At 46.2% G+C, this 17532-nt stretch overlaps 1 protein-coding gene across 1 annotated transcript; it reads right to left on the bottom strand.

The window, feature by feature from the left end:
* Nucleotides 1-323: 323 nt before the first annotated feature.
* On the bottom strand, nucleotides 324-17124 carry TSFM (Ts translation elongation factor, mitochondrial). Its single transcript, XM_049783087.1, has 6 exons — nucleotides 17052-17124; nucleotides 16643-16819; nucleotides 14730-14858; nucleotides 14036-14158; nucleotides 3700-3787; nucleotides 324-904 (listed from the first exon to the last, which is right to left on the bottom strand). The coding sequence occupies exons 1-6, from the start codon at nucleotides 17121-17123 to the stop codon at nucleotides 498-500; spliced, it is 996 nt and encodes a 331-aa protein (XP_049639044.1). The 5' UTR covers nucleotide 17124; the 3' UTR covers nucleotides 324-497.
* Nucleotides 17125-17532: the final 408 nt, after the last annotated feature.

Here is a 17532-nt window from a genome sequence, read left to right as displayed (position 1 = left end):
CCTGAGCACTGCCAGGTGTGACCCAAACCCCCCCCCCAAAAAAAGAAAGAATGAGTCAGAAATTTAGGGGGCCTATGGGGGCCAAAACAATAGCACAGTGGGTAGGGTATTTGCCTTGCATGCAGTCATCCTGGGTTCCAACCCCAGCATCCCATATGGCTCCCCGAACCTGCCAGGAGTGATTTCTGAGCACAGAGCCAGGAGTAAACTCTGAGCTGCTAGGTATGGCCAGAAACAAAAGAGAAATTTGGGGGTACAGATTAATGAATCCCCCCAAAACAAAAGCTAAGTCCAGAATTAGAAAGGTGAGGGAAAGAATCTACTCACTTTATTATACTATTTTATTTAATATTTTTATTTATGATGCTTTTAATTTTATTATAAACTCAAAAATGAGAAACACCATTTTGGGTTTGAAGAGGTTTAGGACCTAACTCTTTTCGAAATGTAATGATGTCCAGAGCTTAGTTCAAGCACTTTCTCGTGGGCCCGAGTCTCTATTCAGCCTCTGCTGTCTCTTCACCTTCTCCACACTCAAATCGCACAAAGTCCACTACAGACACCCCTTGGGGTTGCACATATTGCCCGAGCGTGATGGAAGGGTCCAGCAAATACGGCTGGGACAGCATTTTGGTTTCAGACTCGTCCCCAGGCACGTCGTCCAGGGAGCCAACCGAGAGAGGGGCCATGCCCACCACATGCTGGCCTAGACGTCGGCCAACATCTTCCAGGTTGGCTTTCTGCTCGGCTGCCTCACAGACCACCAGTGCCCCGTATTTCCCCAGCACCAGATTGCAGAGTGAGGGGCTCTGCTCCGCTCCATGGACATAGGAACCGATGTAGAACCCAGCTGGCACGCTCACCCAGGCCGCTCGCTTCAGAGTCATGTTTTCTCCCAATTTCCCTAAGGGAAAAGAAGCAAACACATCAACAGAGGCTTCCAGGACTCGCTTCTAGCAGCAGTGCCACTGTGTAGAAAAGTCAAGTTTGGGAGACAGTCCTGTGTTTCTACAGTGGGGATAGCATCAGATGAAAATACTGTAACTACATTCTTCACTCTAGTTTAAAAAGGAAATGGGGATGGTGGAGAGCATGGCTTTATGGAACCTCAAACATGTGCCAGGCACTCTAATATTTAAAATACACACACAGGGACCAGAGAGATAGAATAGTAGGTAAGGAGTTAGACTTGAATATATTCCCGGGTTTGATCCCTGGAACTCCATTTCCAAGCCCCCCAAGAGTGATCCCTAAACACAGAAGCAAGAGTAAGCCGTGAATACAGCCAAGTGTGGCCAAAAAACCATAATACATAAATTTTTGTTTTGTTTGTTTTGGGGCCACACCAGATGGCACTCAGGGGTTACTCCTGGCTCTCTGCTCCTGGCAGGCACAGGAGACTATATGGGATGTCAGGATTTGAACTACCATTGGTCCTGAGTTGGTCGCTTGCAAGGCAAACACCCTACCACTGTGCTCTCTCTCTGGCCCCCATAATACATAAAAGTAAATGCACAGAAACTAACAGACATTCTTTCTTCTGCTTCTTATACAATCATGTGACTTAAATGACTTAATGGCAATTCCACCTAGTAAGTAGGGGGCTCCCCAGAAATATAAGGAAGGCCACCAGGGCTACTGAATGCTGGCACAGGAGGCAGGCAGCATTCAGAACAGAGATGGAATGCAATTCTATGTCCACTTGACAAGCATTCCTGGCCTTTGAGCTATCTCCCTGACCCTGCATTTACTAATTGATCAAAACTTCACCCATAAAATGTTGACACTGACTTTTAAAATAACCTGAAAGCAAGGTTACAAGATAAATAATATATATGAAAGCACTTCGTACAGTTCCTGGCACATAGTAGACTCAAATGCTGGTCCTTATCAATGCATTAAGCTGACGCTTGAGAGTTCAAGTACCTCAAGGTTATATAAATGATACAGGGCAGAACTAAAATTAAAACTCAGATTTGACTTCAAGGAATTTGAGTTCTCCTGCATCAAATTACCAAACGTCCCAAATCCCAGCAGAATTGACAGACAGTTGCTCATTATCCTCATTCCTATCAGGAAAAAAAATCCACAACTGAAAACCCCAGAAAATTCCAAACCCCATGTCATCCAATAAATCGTTTCAACTTCCTCACATCAAAAAAATCAAAAGAATAGAGGCTGGAGAGAGAGTAAAACAGGGAAGGCACTTGTCTTGCACACAGCAGACCTGAGTTCAATCCCTGGTACCCTCTACGGTCCCTCAAACCCTTCCAGGAGTGATTCTTGAGTGCAGAGCCAGGAGTAAGCTCTGAACACCATTTTGGGTATGGCCCCAAAACAAAAACAAAAAAAATATCAAAAGAACATATTCACATATGAGAACCAAGAAGAGAGTTCAGTCCTCTCCCGTAGTCTCTCAGGAGGCTAATCTTTAACAGAATTCCAAATAAGCCACAAGAAGCAGCAGATAAATAAAGGGGATGGAGAGTCTGAATTCAAACCACTGCATTAGCCATAGTAATACTTAACAATCATAAAAGGGCATCCAGGGCCAGAGCGATAGCCAACACAGAACGGACCCCGGTTTGATTCCTGATATTCCATATGGTCCTCCAAACCTGCCAGGGGCAATTTCTGAATGCAGAGCCAGGAGTAACCCCTGAGCACTGCCGGACGTGACCCCCACAAAAAACAATAAAAACAAAGCAAACATGAGGGCATCCAGAAACCATACAGAATCTTCTTTTTTTGTGAGGGAGAGGAGATCTGGGGCAATACTATACTCAAAAGCTACTCCATGCACTCCTGGGGGATTTTGTCTTTTGTACCACACCCATTAGACATAGGGCTTACTCCTGGCTCTGCACTCAGGATCATTCTTGGAGAGGCTCATAGGATCATATGGGATGCTGGGGACTGAAATCAGGTTGGTCACATACAAGGCCAGATCCCCATCCACTGTACTCCCTTTGGCCCCTCGACAAGGGAGGGAACTGAACTGGGCTGGGTGCAAACAAGGCCAATGCCTTAACCCCTGAACTAACATGCGTGTACATACCCCTCAAACAAGCCCAAAGCATCTGCACAATAATTAATTCCCAGAAACTGACAGGGCTAACATGCCCATTTCCTTCAGAATTTCTTAATAAGTGCCATATACAGTTATCTGGTCTCTCCTCCATGACTCACTAAAACATCAGACATAATCTTATAAAGACAGACTTGGTGCCTTAAACGGAATGAGCAATCAGTTCCAAGCATGTAAATTCCCTCTTTTCCAAGAATGCATAGGAAGAGAGCAGAACCCAAGGAGGGTAACCACAGCCATCCAAATCTAGTTCACAGTCAATAGGTTCTGGAAAGGAAACTTCATAAAGTCAGGATTTAAATTGTGTTGTTACTGTTTTTGTTTTGTTTTGTTTTGTTTTGTTTTTGGGCCAACACACGGTGGCACTCAGGGTATTTCTAGCTCTGCACTCAGAAATCGCTCCTGGTTTGGGAGACCATCTGGGACACCAGGGGATCAAACGAATTGTGGTCCAACCTAGGTCAGTTGTTTGCAAGGCAAAGCCCTACCACTGTACCACCATTCCAGGCCCGAGCTTGCAATTTTTGATCTAGATGGGGAGGAACACCAAAGAGACAAGAAGATCAAGTTTTTACATTTGCAGTTTCTAGATTCCTTAGAAAAATACTTACCAATGGCTAAAGTCAGCTGATCCTTGAGTGACCCTTCTCTCTCAGACCCAGCTGGAAGTTCAGAGAGCTCAGAGGAATTTAAGAAGCCCTAAATAAACAAAGAAAACAAACATGAATCCATTTGCACGTCTCCAATGAGCAAGGACTAATCAAGAATGGCCTATTTCTCAGAAAATGACTTAAGACTGGGGCTGGAGAGATAGTACAATGGGCAGGGCATTTGACTCCCAAACATCTGACACAGGTTCAATCCCTAACTGCACCTCATATGGTCCCTCTGAGCTCTGCAGGAATGATTCCTGAGTGCAGAACCAGAAGTACGCCCTGGAGTGGCCCAAACATCAAAATAATAAAAAAAAAATGACTAAGACAACTAAACATAAACAGATGTTTTCATGAAGTTAAGGATGTTAAAAGCCAGAAACGAGTTCCCTATTTTGTGTGACTGGCTTACTCCTAGCTCTGATCTGTGCTCAGAGACCACTCCTGATGGGGCCTCAGGTGACCCACATGGGGTGCTAAGGATTAAACCCAGGTTGGCTACAAGGATGGCAAGTGACTTATATGCTGTATTATCTCTCCAATTCCCAATATTTTCATCTTTATAAAATTTTTTAATTCTCTTCATCACATTCAATTTTATTCCACTCTGGCATAACTTTAAAGAATACAATTTCCTAGAAATCAAACCAAAGATGTTTTTTGTTTGTTTGTTTTTGGGCCACACCCGGCAGTCCTCAGGGGTTACTCCTGGTTCTGTGTTCAGAAATCGCTTCAGGCAGGCTGGGGAACCAAATGGGATGCCCTACTGCTATGCTATCACTCCGGCCCCCAAAACAAAGACTGTTTTTTTTTGTTTTTTTTTTTTTTGTTTGTTTGTTTTTGGGTCACACCCGGCGGTGCTCAGGGGTTACTCCTGGCTCAGAAATAGCTCCTGGCAGGCACGGGGACCATATGGGACACCGGGATTCGAACCAACCACCTTAGGTCCTGGATCGGCTGCTTGCAAGGCAAACGCCGCTGTGCTATCTCTCCGGGCCCAAGACTTTTTATACAGTGGTAAGATGTTAAAACTAGCTCTGCTAACAGGTGGGAGGAACACAAAATGTTGCAAAACCCATGGAGAAGGGCTAAAAGCAATAAATAGTACAGGAGGTAGGGCATTTGCCTTGCATGCAGCAGACCCAGATTCTTCTATGGTCCCCCGTGCCCTACCAAAAGTGACTCCTAAGGTCAGAGCCAGGAGTAGCCCCTGAGTACTTTTAGGCGTGGCTCAGAAAATAAAAACAAAACAATAAAAAAATCCAATGGAAAAATTTGTACAAAGCTAGCAATATATACTTTTATTCTTTTTTTTTTTTTTGTCTTTGGACTACACCTGGGGCACTCAGGGTTTACTCCTGGCTCTGTGCTCAGAAATCAGTCCTGGCAGGCTCGGGGGACCATATGGGATGTCGGGGCTTGAACCCAGGTCGGCCACGTGCAAGGCAAATGCCCTACCCATTGTGCTATCACTTCAACCCCATACTTTTATTCTTTAACCTCACAATCCTATTTAAAATCCTATGAATTTACCCTAATAATTTGTGTCCAACATTATTTCAGAACATCTTCACAAAACTGCTAACTAATTATTTGTAATTGTAAGCTTCTGGAAACAGCCCAAATACACCAAACACTGGAGAAAAGTTTTTGATGAGTCCTATTGCAACACTAATAATTTGTTAAATTGGAAAAATCTTTTTCCAGTTGAAAAAAGAAAATGAGACAAACTCTCCAAAAGCTGCTATACAGAATTTCTTTTGTTTTGTTTTGTTTTTTGGGCCACACCCGGCAGTGCTCAGGGGTTACTCCTGGCTGTCTGCTCAGAAATAGCTCCTGGCAGGCACGGGGGACCATATGGGTCACCAGGATTCGAACCAACCACCTTTGGTCCTGGATCGGCTGCTTGCAAGGCAAACGCCGCTGTGCTATCTCTTCGGGCCCACTATACAGAATTTCTGTTTTTTTGGGTTTTTTTGGTTTTTTTTTGGGGGGGGGGGGTCACACCCGGCGGTGCTCAGGGGTTACTCCTGGCTGTCTGCTCAGAAATAGCTCCTGGCAGGCACGGGGAACCATATGGGACACCGGGATTTGAACCAACCATCTTTGGTCCTGGATTGGCTGCTTGCAAGGCAAATGCCGCTGTGCTATCTCTCCGGGCCCTCTATACAGAATTTCTAATGTACATAATTAAATTAAAAAAAAAGAAGGGAAGGGTAGTATACCAGGTATGGAACTTGCTTTGCACTTGGGTAAGCAGAATTCCAACCCCAACATCCTCTATGGTCTCCTGAGCAGTCTAGGAGTGATTCCTGAGCGTAGAGCATATAGCATTACTGGATGTAGCCCCAAAATAATAAAAAGGAAAAAGGAAAAGAGAGGGGCCAGAACAATAGCACAGTGGGTAGGGTGTTTACCTTGCATGCAGCCAATCCGGGTTCAAGCCCCAACATCCCATATGGTCCCCCAAGCCTGCCAGGAATGATTTTGAGTGCAGAGTCAGGAGTAACCCCTGATCACCACTGGGTGTGGCCCAAAAACAAAAGGAAAGGGAGAGAGGGAGGGAGGGAGGGAGGCAGGAAAGGAGGGAGGCAGGGAAGAAGGAAGGAAGGAAGGAAGGAAGGAAGGAAGGAAGGAAGGAAGGAAGGAAGGAAGGAAGGAAGGAAGGAAGGAAGGAAGGAAGGAAGGAAGGAAGGAAGGAAGGAAGGAAGGAAGGAAGGAAGGAAGGAAGGAAGAAGGACAGAGGGAGGGAGGAAGAAGAAAGGAAGGGAAGAAGGAAGGAGGAAGGAAGGAAGGAGGAAAGAGGGAGGAAGGAAGGAAGAAAGGAGGGAAGGAAGGAAGGAGGGAGGGAGGAAGGAAGAAAGGAAGGGAGGGAGAGGGAGGGAGAAGGGAGAGAGGGAGGAAGGAAGGAAAGAAGGAAGGAGGGAGGAAGGAAGGAGGGAGGGAGAGGGAGGGGGGAGGGAGGGGAGGGAGGGAAGAAGGAAGGAAGGAAGGAAGGAAGGAAGGAAGGGAGGGAGGGAGGGAGGAAGGAAAGACGAAGGGAGGGAGGAAGGAGGAAGGAAGGGAGGAAGGAAGGAAGAAGGGAGGGAGGGACGAAGGAAGGACGGAGGGAGGGAGGGAGGAAGGAAGGAAGGAAGGAGGGAGGGAGGAAGGAAGAAAGAAAGGAAGGGAGGGAGAGGGAGGGAGGGAGGAGGGAGAGAGGAAGGAAGGAAGGAAGGAAGAAAAGAAGGAAGGAAGGAAAGAAGGAAGGAGGGAGGAAGGAAGGAGGGAGGGGGAGGGAGGAGGAGGAAGGGGGAGGGAGGGAAGAAGGAAGGAAGGAAGGAAGGAAGGAAGGAAGGAAGGAAGGAAGAAGGAAGGACAGAGGGAGGGAGGGAGGAAGAAGAAAGGAAGGGAAGAAGGAAGGAGGAAGAAGGGAGGAAGGACGGAAGAAAGGAAGGAGGGAAGGAAGGAGGGAGGGAGGGAGGAAGGAAGAAAGGAAGGGAGGGAGAGGGAGGGAGGGATAAGGGAGAGAGGGAGAGAGGGAGGAAGGAAGGAAAGAAGGAAGGAGGGAGGAAGGAAGGAGGGAGGGAGAGGGAGGGGGGAGGGAGGGGGAGGGAGGGAAGGAAGGAAGGAAGGAAGGAAGAAGGGAGGGAGGGAGGAAGGAAAGACGGAGGGAGGGAGGAAGGAGGAAGGAAGGGAGGAAGGAAGGAAGAAGGGAGGGAGGGACGAAGGAAGGACCGAGGGAGGGAGGGAGGAAGGAAGGAAGAAAGGGAGGAGGGAAGGAAGGAAGGAAGGAAGGAAGGAGGGAGGGAGGAAGGAAGAAAGAAAGGAAGGGAGGGAGAGGGAGGGAGGGAGGAGGGAGAGAGGAAGGAAGGAAGGAAGGAAGGAAGGAAGGAGGGAAGGAAGGAAGGAAGGAAGGAAGGAAGGAAGGAAGGAAGGAAGGAAGGAAGGAAGGAAGAAAAGAAGGAAGGAAGGAAAGAAGGAAGGAGGGAGGAAGGAAGGAGGGAGGGGGAGGGAGGAGGAGGGAGGGGGAGGGAGAGAGGAAGGAAGGAAGGAAGGAAGGAAGGAAGGAAGGAAGGAAGGAAGGAAGGAAGGAAGGAAGGAAGGAAGGAAGGAAGGAAGGAAGGAAGGAAGGAAGGAAGGAAGGAAGGAAGAAAACAGGTCAAAGAGATAGCACAGTGGGGAAGGTGCTTGCTTGTACATGGTTGACCCAGTTCAATCCTTGGCATTCCATATGGTTTCCCAAGTCCCACTAGAAGTGATAGTATAGCAGGTAGGATAGTAGGATGTTTGCCTTGCACACAACTAACTCCAGTTGGATCCTGACCTCGAGTATAGAGCTCAGAGTAAGCCCTAGCACTGGTGGAAGGGAGGGAAGAGAGGAAGCATGATAATAAAGAGGAAAAGAAAAGGAAGAAAAAAGAAGGAAAGGTGAAAGAAAAATAATGAAAGTTTATATATATATATATCATACCACCATTTTGCATAATAAAGTATTTGTATAAAATATCTTTTTTTTTTTTTTTTTTTGCAGAAGACATAAAGGGAACCAAGAAGCTCATTTATCTGCATGAGCGACTAAAAACAGGAGAGAGAAGCTGGAATAATAGTAGAGCAGGTAGGTTGCTTTGCTTGCAAGCAGTCAACCATGTTTGATCCCTAGCATCCCATATGGTTTCCAGTGCACCACCTGATGCACAGAACTAGGTCCTGAGTACTACTGAGTGTGAGCCCCTCAAAAAGAAAAAAGCAGAAGGGGTTGGAGCAGTGGCACAAGCAGCAGGGCATTTGCCTTGCATGTGCTAACCTAGGTCGAACAGCAGTTCAATCCCCTGGCATCCCATATGGTCTCCCAAGCCAGAAGCGATTTTTGAGCACATAACCAGGAGTAACCCAAGTGTCATCAGGTGTGGCCCCAAAAGCAAAAAAACAAAACAAACAAACAAACAAAAACAGGAGAGAAGGGGGAGTAATATTGTAATATGTCTTAGTATTGGAGCCAGAGCAATAGTACAGCAAGTAGGGTGCTTGCCTTGTATACAGCTGAACCCAGTTGTATCCCTGGTATCCCATAAGATTCCCCAAGCCTGCCAGGAGTGATCCTTAAGTGCAGAGTCAGGAATAAGCCTTGAGCACTGCCTGGTGTGACCCAAAAACAAAAACAAAGACTTCTTAGTGTGTGTTTTTGTTTTTTTTAAGTTTTTGGGCCACACCCGGCGGTGCTCAGGGGTTACTCCTGGCTGTCTGCTCAGAAATAGCTCCTGGCAGGCACAGGGGACCATATGGGACACTGGGATTCGAACCAACCACCTTTGGTCCTGGATTCGCTGCTTGCAAGGCAAACACCGCTGTGCTATCTCTCCGGGCCCCTGTGTATGTTTTTTAAGTTTCAGAATCTTATTACTGTTTTGCATATTCAAAAAATAAATTGGGGCCAGGAAGAAGGCTCAAAGGGCTAGTGCAAGTTTTGCATGTGGGAGATCTGGGCTTGATCACCTCTGACAATTACAACCAAGAGCAACTTCAGGCCACTGGGCTGAGAGTAGCCACTGGACACAGCTGGGTGTGTCCTCCCAAGAAAAGTAATTAAATGAACAAGGATTTGATGTGAAAATGACTAAACAAAAACATATGCCTCTAATTATATTTGAAATCAATAACAAACCATCAAAGGAAAGAAAAAATTTCCACATACCCTGGGGGGGGCGTATAATGTTGGGTTACATCCACAGTGCTAAAGGGCTAACCTGGCTCTATGTTCAGTAGTGACCCCTGGCAGTGCCCAGGGGGACCTTTTGTGAACCAGGCTTAGTGGCACAAAAAGCAAGTGCCTTAGTTCCTGCCCTTCTCAATACTGGGTCTTTGACCACCAAACTCCAATATAGAGACGAGGACATCAACAAATCTTGAACTTCTTAGATTTGAAGTGGTCAGTTATTTATTTATTTTTTTAATTTTTGGGCCACACCCGGAAATGCTCAGGGGTTACTCTTGGCTATCTGCTCAGAAATAGCTCCCAGCAGGCACAGGGGACCATATGGGATGCCAGGATTCGAACCAACCACCTTAGGTCCTGGGTCGGCTGCTTGCAAGGCAAATGCCACTGTGCTATATCTCTGGCCCCATGGTCAGTTATTTTTTTAAAAAAGAGGTCAGTTAAACACCTTCGAAACACGTTTGCATATATCATAGCCTTAATAAGTAAACAGTGAAATCTGCTAGGAGCCAGTAGCCTGTGTACTTAATATGACAGCGGATACAAATATGGAATAAGGGAAGCAAAATGGTGCAGTATTAGAATTGAATTTCTGTGTTTGTGTGTGTGTATGTGTGCATACAACATTTATTTATTTATTTATTTATTTATTTATTTATTTATTTATTTATTTATTTATACTAAGGTCTTGGTTTCTAAAAACCATTCCCTCATGGCTATAGACACAGTACAATCAGTAGGGCACCTGCCTTGCATGTAGTTGACCTGAGTTCAAACCCTGGCACCCATATGATGCCTTAAGCACTGCCAGGAATTCCTGAGTACAGGGTCAGGAGTGACCCCTGAGCACCAATGACTGTAATAAAAAAATAAATAAAATAAAAACTATTTCTTCAACAAAAAGGATCAAAAGATCAGGCTTCCTTGGGGGGAAAACAGCCAATTCTAAGACTGGGGCAAAAAAAGTAAACAATATATATCATGAGTCCAAAGTATCTTAAGGAAATAGAGATAGTAAGATGACTCAGAGGGCTAGATTTGCATGTGAGGGGCCTGGGTTCCATCCCCAGCACCACCAGAGTGACCTCTGAACCTGCCAGGTATGGTCCAAAACACAACCCAAGTAAGGAAATATTCAGAACAGCATGAAGATGAGGGGCTGGAGCGATAGTGTAGTGATAGGACGTTTGCTTTGCATGTGGCTGATCCAGATGGACTTGATTCAATCCTTGGTGTCCCATGTGGTCCCCCAAGCCAGGAGTGATTTCTGAGCGTATAGCCAAGAGTAACCCCTGAGTGTCACTGGGTGTGGCCAAAAACCAAAACAAACAAACAAACAAAAAAGAATGAAGATGAATCCAAGGGACAATGAAGCCAGCATGCACAGAAAAGTCAAATTCAGGAATCATTTATGCTTCAGAATAGATAAATTACATTATTCATTATGATTAAATATACCTAAGTTATAGAAAGTAATTGTAATCTGTTTATAAAATTAGAATCCAAGATTTAATGTTGGTACAAAATAAATTACTTAATATAAAGGGAGAAGGAAAATCTTGGCTTGGTTGGTTTGTTCCATTTTTTGTTTTTTTTGTTTTTGTTTTTTTTGGGGGGGTCGCACCTGGCAGTGCTTAGGGGTTAATCCTGGCTCTACACTCAGAAATCTCTCCTGGCAGGCTCAGGGAAACCATATGGGATGCTGGAATTCGAACCACCGTCCTTCTGCTTGCAAGGCAAATGCTCTACCTCCATGCTATCTCTCTGACCCCCATTTTTTTTTTTATGGCTATATCTGGTGGTACTCAGAATTCAGACTAGGCTCAGGTCCAACGTCACATGCTAAGCAAGTGCCTTAACCTTTGTACTATCTCTCTGGGCTCCTTCTTTACCTTTTTAAATAAGGGCTTGCTTAAATAAAAATAAGAGGAAAAGAAGTGCCTGCTTTATAAACATGAAACCATGAGTTGGAGCCCAATGCCACCTGTACACCACAAGTGCTATCCCAACTGCTCTACTGTTCAGGCTGCCAGCACACTCTTGGGTTACCAGCCCCACAACCAGATGGACAACACCCAGTAATTCCAACAACAGAAACAAAAGAGAAGGGAAAGGGGGAAAGAAACAAAATATTAACCAAAGGGGCTGGAGTGGTAGCACAGCTGGTAGGGCGCTTGCCTTGCACACAGCTGACACTGGTTCCAACCACATCCATATAGTCCACCAAATTTGGCTGAGTGATGCCTGAGGACAAAACCAGGAGTAAGGGGCTGGAACGGTGGTGCTAGCGGTAAAGCGTCTGTCTTGTAAGCACTAATCTAGGACGGACTGCGGTTCGATCCCTGGCATCTCATATGGTCCCTCAAGCCAGGACCAATTTCTGAGTGCATAGCCAGGAATAACTCCTGAGTGTCATTGGGTGTGGCCCAGAAAAACAAAAACAAACAAACAAAAAACAGGAGTAAGCCCTGAGCACCACTGGGTGGGGCCCTCCACCCCCCAAAAAGTGTTATAGTTTATTATAAAAAACAAGAAACTTGGGGCCGGAGAGATAGCATGGAGGTAAGGCGTTTGCCTTTCATGCAGAAGGTCATCGGTTCGAATCCCGGCGTCCCATATGGTCCCCCGTGCCTGCCAGGAGCAATTTCTGAGCATGGAGCCAGGAATAACCCCTGAGCACTGCCGGGTGTGACCCAAAAAAAAAAAAAAAAAAAAAAAAAAAAAAAAAAAACAAGAAACTTTTCTTTAAGTTTAATTTTTTGTGTGTGGGCAAAGGAGATTGGGTCCAACTTGGCTATGCTAGGAGTTTATACCTGGGTCTGTACTCAGGGTAGGGTTTTTCTGGTAGAGTTCAGTGAACAGATAGGTGAGTTGCCAGGGATAAAACCAAAGTTGGCTATGGGCAAGGCAAGCATATTATTCACTGTACTATTATCCAGTCCCAAGTTTGATTTGATATTTTCTTCAGAATGACAAAGAGGGGCCAGAGATATGGTTCAGTGGGCACACATTCTCATGCAGGAGACTTGATTCCATCCACAGCAATACACAGTCCCCTAAGCACAAAACCAGCAGTACTCCCTGAGCACTGCTAGCATGACCCAAAAATAAACAAAAAAAGTTAAAAGGAAATTTATGTAAAGACCAAAAGGGAAATAAGTAAAGCTAAGAGAAATTAAAGCCTTTATTATAGATAATGAGAAAAGGAACAAGATAGTTGTTCACACCAACAGCAGTTTCTGGCAAGAGCAAGATTCGAAGTTTTGGGCTGGAGAGATAGCATGGAGGTAGGGCATTTGCCTTGCATGCAGAACAGTGGTTTGAATCCCAGCATCCCATATGGTCCCCTGAGCTTGCCAGGAGCAATCTCTGAGCATAGAGCCAGGAGTAACCCCTGAGTGTTGCCGGGTGTGACCCAAAAAACAAGAAAAAAAAGAGATTCAAAGTTTGATAATAAAGTAGCAATTTAATACTAGGAAGTAGTTTCAACAGTTTCACAAACTATGATTAATGCCAGTAATAACATTTATGAGGACATAACTGCTGGCACCGCATACATCTCTGCAAGCACCACTGAGAGTGATCCTTAAGCATAGAGTCAGGAGAAGCCCTCATTACCCTCAGGTGTAGCACAAAAACCGAAAAATAAACCAAAAAAATTTATTTGTTTTTGTTTTTGGGCCACACCTGGCAGGGATTACTCCTGGCTCTTTGCTCAGAAATTGCTCTTGACAGGCTTGAGAGACCATATGGGATACTGGGGATCGAACCCAGGTATACCCTACTACTGTGCTACTCTCCAGCCTCCCAAAAAAATTTTTTTTTGTTTTTGGGTCACACCCGGCAGCGCTCAGGGGTTACTCCTGGCTCCACGCTCAGAAATCGCTCCTGGAAGGCTCGGGGACCACATGGGATGCCGGGATTCGAACCACCATCCTTCTGCATGCAAGGCAAATGCCTTACCTTCATGCTATCTCTCCGGCCCAAGATATTTTATTTATTTTTTGGGGGGGGGTCACACTCAGCAGTGCTCAGGAGTTACTCCTGGCTCTATGCCCAGAAATCACTCCTGGTAGGCCTGGCGGACTATATGGGATGCCAGGATTCAAACCACCAACCTTCTGCATGCAAGGCAAATGCCTTACCTCCATGCTATCTCTCCGGCCCCAAGATATTTTATTTTAAAATACTATCTAAACTGGGGGCCGGAGAGATAGCATGGAAGTAGGGCGTTTGCCTTTCATGCAGAAGGATGGTGGTTCGAAGCTCGGCATCCCATATGATCCCCTGTGCCTTCCAGGGGCAATTTCTGAGCATAAAGCCAGGAGTAACCCCTGAGCGCTGATCCAAAAAACAAAAAAATAACTACCTGTTGAAGCCCACATTCTATTGGGAATGACAGACAATATACAACTAAATGAAATTTAATAGAAACATATTACAACAACAAAAATATAAGGTACTACAGTAATATGAGGAAAGAAGAGCACTCCTTTCCAAAGAGGTGCCATATCATCAGAGGCATAAAGCAAGGAACTGAAACAAGACAATGTAAGAAATGAAACAAGCAAAGATCCCCCCTCCCCCAAAACAACTCACTTTCTTGTATGTGGAGAGTTGATCCTTTAGGCTCCTACAATACAACATGGTTCCAAGGGCGACCTGCTGGACCAACTCTTGAAATTTTAAATTTCTGGAAACAAAATCGGTCTCACAATTTACCTGTAGGATCAAACAGATGTTGCTGTGTAAGTTATCTACTGCAGCTTCCAAAAGCAAATTAAGAGGATACAACAGGTAAATCAAGGAATTCGGAGGTATGTACTAGACAAGACATACAGACAAATAAGACATATGCTCAGTAAGACAAACAACCTAGGATCCTCTTATCCATGGGGCACACCTGGTGGTGCTCAGAGCCTACTCCTAGCTCAGTGCTCAGGGATCACTCCTGGCAGGGCTTAGGGGACCATATGAGATGCTGGAAATTGAACCCAGCCAGTATCAGCCACATGCAAGACAAGAGCCCAAATCCACTCTACTCTTCTCCCCAGGTCAGAATTGGGAATTCTTTTTTTTTTTTTGTAAGGATTAAGAAAACCTTTATTATTGATATTGAGAGGGGTTGGATCACACCTGATAGTGTGCAGGAGTTACTCCTGGCAAGCTCAGGGGACCATATGGGATGCTGGGGATCGAACCAGGGTCTGTCCTAATTTGGCCGCATGCAAGATAAACGCCCTGCCGCTGTGCTATCGCTCTGGCCCCTGAATTGGGAATTCTGACCACTTACCTCTACTAACACGGCTGTGTTTCCTTCCTGCAGTAGCCCGATCAGACCTTCCTTTGTTTTCCTCCCACTGAGTTTCGCAGCTTTGCTCCAGCCCTCCTTCTGGGCCTGCTTGTGGAGCCAACTCTCTGCCTAGAAAGTTAGAAGAAAAGAGCAAAGAGGAGGCCGTCAGTAATATCAAACCACACAGAGGGTCTAAAATAAGTTCTGGTTCCCCAGTTTATTCTACTTGCCCTCAACTCTAAAACAGAAATGAAAGGATCTGGAGAAATAGTTCAAGCAGGAGAACACATGTTTATATATGTAAGGCCCTGAAATAGAATATCTATAATGAAATGACCCAATTGTAGAAAAGCCCTCTGTTCATCACAGCTCCATTCACAACAGCCAGAATCTGGAACTAACCCAAGTGCCTGAGAAAAGATGTAAATAAGTGGATAGGGGCCGGAGAGATAGCACAGCGGTAAGGCATTTGCCTTGCATGCAGAAGGATGGTGATTCAAATTTCGGCATCCCATATGGTCCCCCGAGCCTGCCGGGGGTGGGTGATTTCTGAGTGTAGAGCCAGGAGTAGCCCCTGAGCACTACCGGGTGTGACCCAAAAACCAAAAACCAAAAAAAGAAAAAAGAAAAGAAAATGAGTGGATAAAGAAACTATGGGACATCGATACAATGGAATTATTATAAGCCATTACGAAAAATGAAGTCAGGAAATTTGTTTATATGTGGTTGGATATGAAGAGTATTCTGTTGAGTGAAATGAGTTAGAGGGAGAGGGATAGATATAGAATGATTGCACTCATTTGTGGGATATAAATAAAAGAAGATAATATGGTAAATATAACCAGAAACAATAGAGATGAGGGCTAGGATGGCCAGTCCATGGTAGGGAACTTTCCACAAATAATGTGAGAGTGCAGTTAGGGCAGAGAAGGGACCATTGTGATATTTGGAAAGGATCACTCTTTTTTTTTTTTTTTTTTTTTTTTTTGGTTTTTTGGGCCACACCCGGTGACGCTCAGGGGTTACTCCTGGCTATGCGCTCAGAAGTCGCTCCTGGCTTGGGGGACCATATGGGATGCCGGGGGATCGAACCGCGGTCCGTCCTAGGCTAGCGCAGGTAAGGCAGGCACCTTACCTTTAGCGCCACCGCCCGGCCCCTTTTTTTTGTTTTTGAGCCACACCCGTTGACGGTCAGGGGTTACTCCTGGCTATGCGCTCAGAAATCGTTCCTGGCTGGGGGGCCCGGATCAGACCAAGGTCCATCCTGGATCAGCCATGTGCAAGGCAAAGGCCCTACTGCTGTACTATCCCTCGGGCCCTAGAAAGGATCACTCAGGACGAGAACTGGGTATTAAATGGAGATAAAATAATAGGCATGATATCCCTCAGTAACAGTAGTGAAAACCAGTGTCTAAAAGGGGGGAGTAAAAAAAAGGGAGTGAGAATGAGAGAGGAAGGGAGAGAAGGAGGAATGAAGGGAGAGGAAGGAAGGGAAAGGGAGGAAGAGGGGAAGGGAGAGGAAGAAAGGGAAGGAGAAAGAGAAAGGAGAAAAGTGCACTAGTGAAAAGTGTTATACACTGCATGTCTGAATCCCAATCATGAATAACTTTATATCTAAGATTAAAAAAAACTGTATTATAAACAACCTGGTAACTACAGTGTTTTTAAATAAAGTAACAACTTAAAAAAGACATTAAAAACTGGAAGACGGGAGAGACCACATGAGATTAAGGTCCTTAAGGCTGTGGCCCCGATTCAAATGCTTCCAAGGAGCCCAAAGCCAAGGTGACCATTTGGGCCAGAAGCCTCAACTTCCCGGCTTTATAAGTTTGACTCCGCGGCCTTCTAGGGAGACTTTGCCCAGTCCCCCAGCCCGGCCACCTCCCTTGGCCCCCCACTACCCCCCACCCCACCTGCTGGAGGTCCCCGCCGCACGCTTCCAGGGCTTTCTTGCAGTTGACAAACGAGTAGCCCGTTCTCCGGCGCAGGGTCTGGAGCTGCTCCTTGCTGGGGGCGGCGGTGGACAGCGCGGGGGCGGCGTGGAACGCTTTTTTCCATGGCGGGGGCCAGTGCAATAGGGGGGACCCTGTCTGGGGGCACAAAGAAAGGGATGAGACCTGGAGAGCATGTAGCCGAAAAGAGCTGGAGCTGCAGAGCATGCATGCGGGTAGCAAGAGAGGGCCCCAAGGGGGACGGTCCAGGCCATGGGATCGGAAAAGGAAGGCCCTGGGTGGGAGCCTGGGGAAGGGCCGGGTACGACCCGAGCTCCAGGGAGGAAGGCCCCCAAGGCCGACTGATGTCGGGGTCACTGCGAGCTCTCACCCGGCAGCTCCCCGGCCGTGCGATCGGACAGGAGCGCAGGGCCCGCAGCAGGGACATCGTGGTGGCCGCCATGCCCGGCCAACTCTGCAGGCGCACAGATGAGGTCACCGGTCGACGGCGAGCGACAGGGCCCAGCGCCCCATCAGAACGCGCCCAGCACCCCCTGCTGGCTGGAGGGGCTCTTGGCCTCCTTGACTTGGTCTTGGGGAAACAGGTTTCAATGTGGGGGGAATGGTTCACCCACCCACCCCCAAGCCCGGATAATGGAAACTTTTGAGGTCAAGTTGCCCTAAAATAAGAATTCCAACCTTGTTGTGACACTTTGATTTTATTTTTCATTATTATTTTATTTCAATGCTATTTCACAGTCCTTAACCACTTAGGGCACCAGGTAAGCTTGTGAGGTAGAAATTACTCTAAAGGTTCATACATTTCATCAAGATTGCATTGGGAAGTTGAGATGGATGCATGCTTTGCTTGC

This window comes from Suncus etruscus, chromosome 11 (assembly GCF_024139225.1).
Source record: "Suncus etruscus isolate mSunEtr1 chromosome 11, mSunEtr1.pri.cur, whole genome shotgun sequence".
Classification (NCBI taxonomy): domain Eukaryota; kingdom Metazoa; phylum Chordata; class Mammalia; order Eulipotyphla; family Soricidae; genus Suncus; species Suncus etruscus.
Note: the sequence above shows the minus strand (reverse complement) of the source record. Positions and strands in the feature narration are given on the sequence as shown.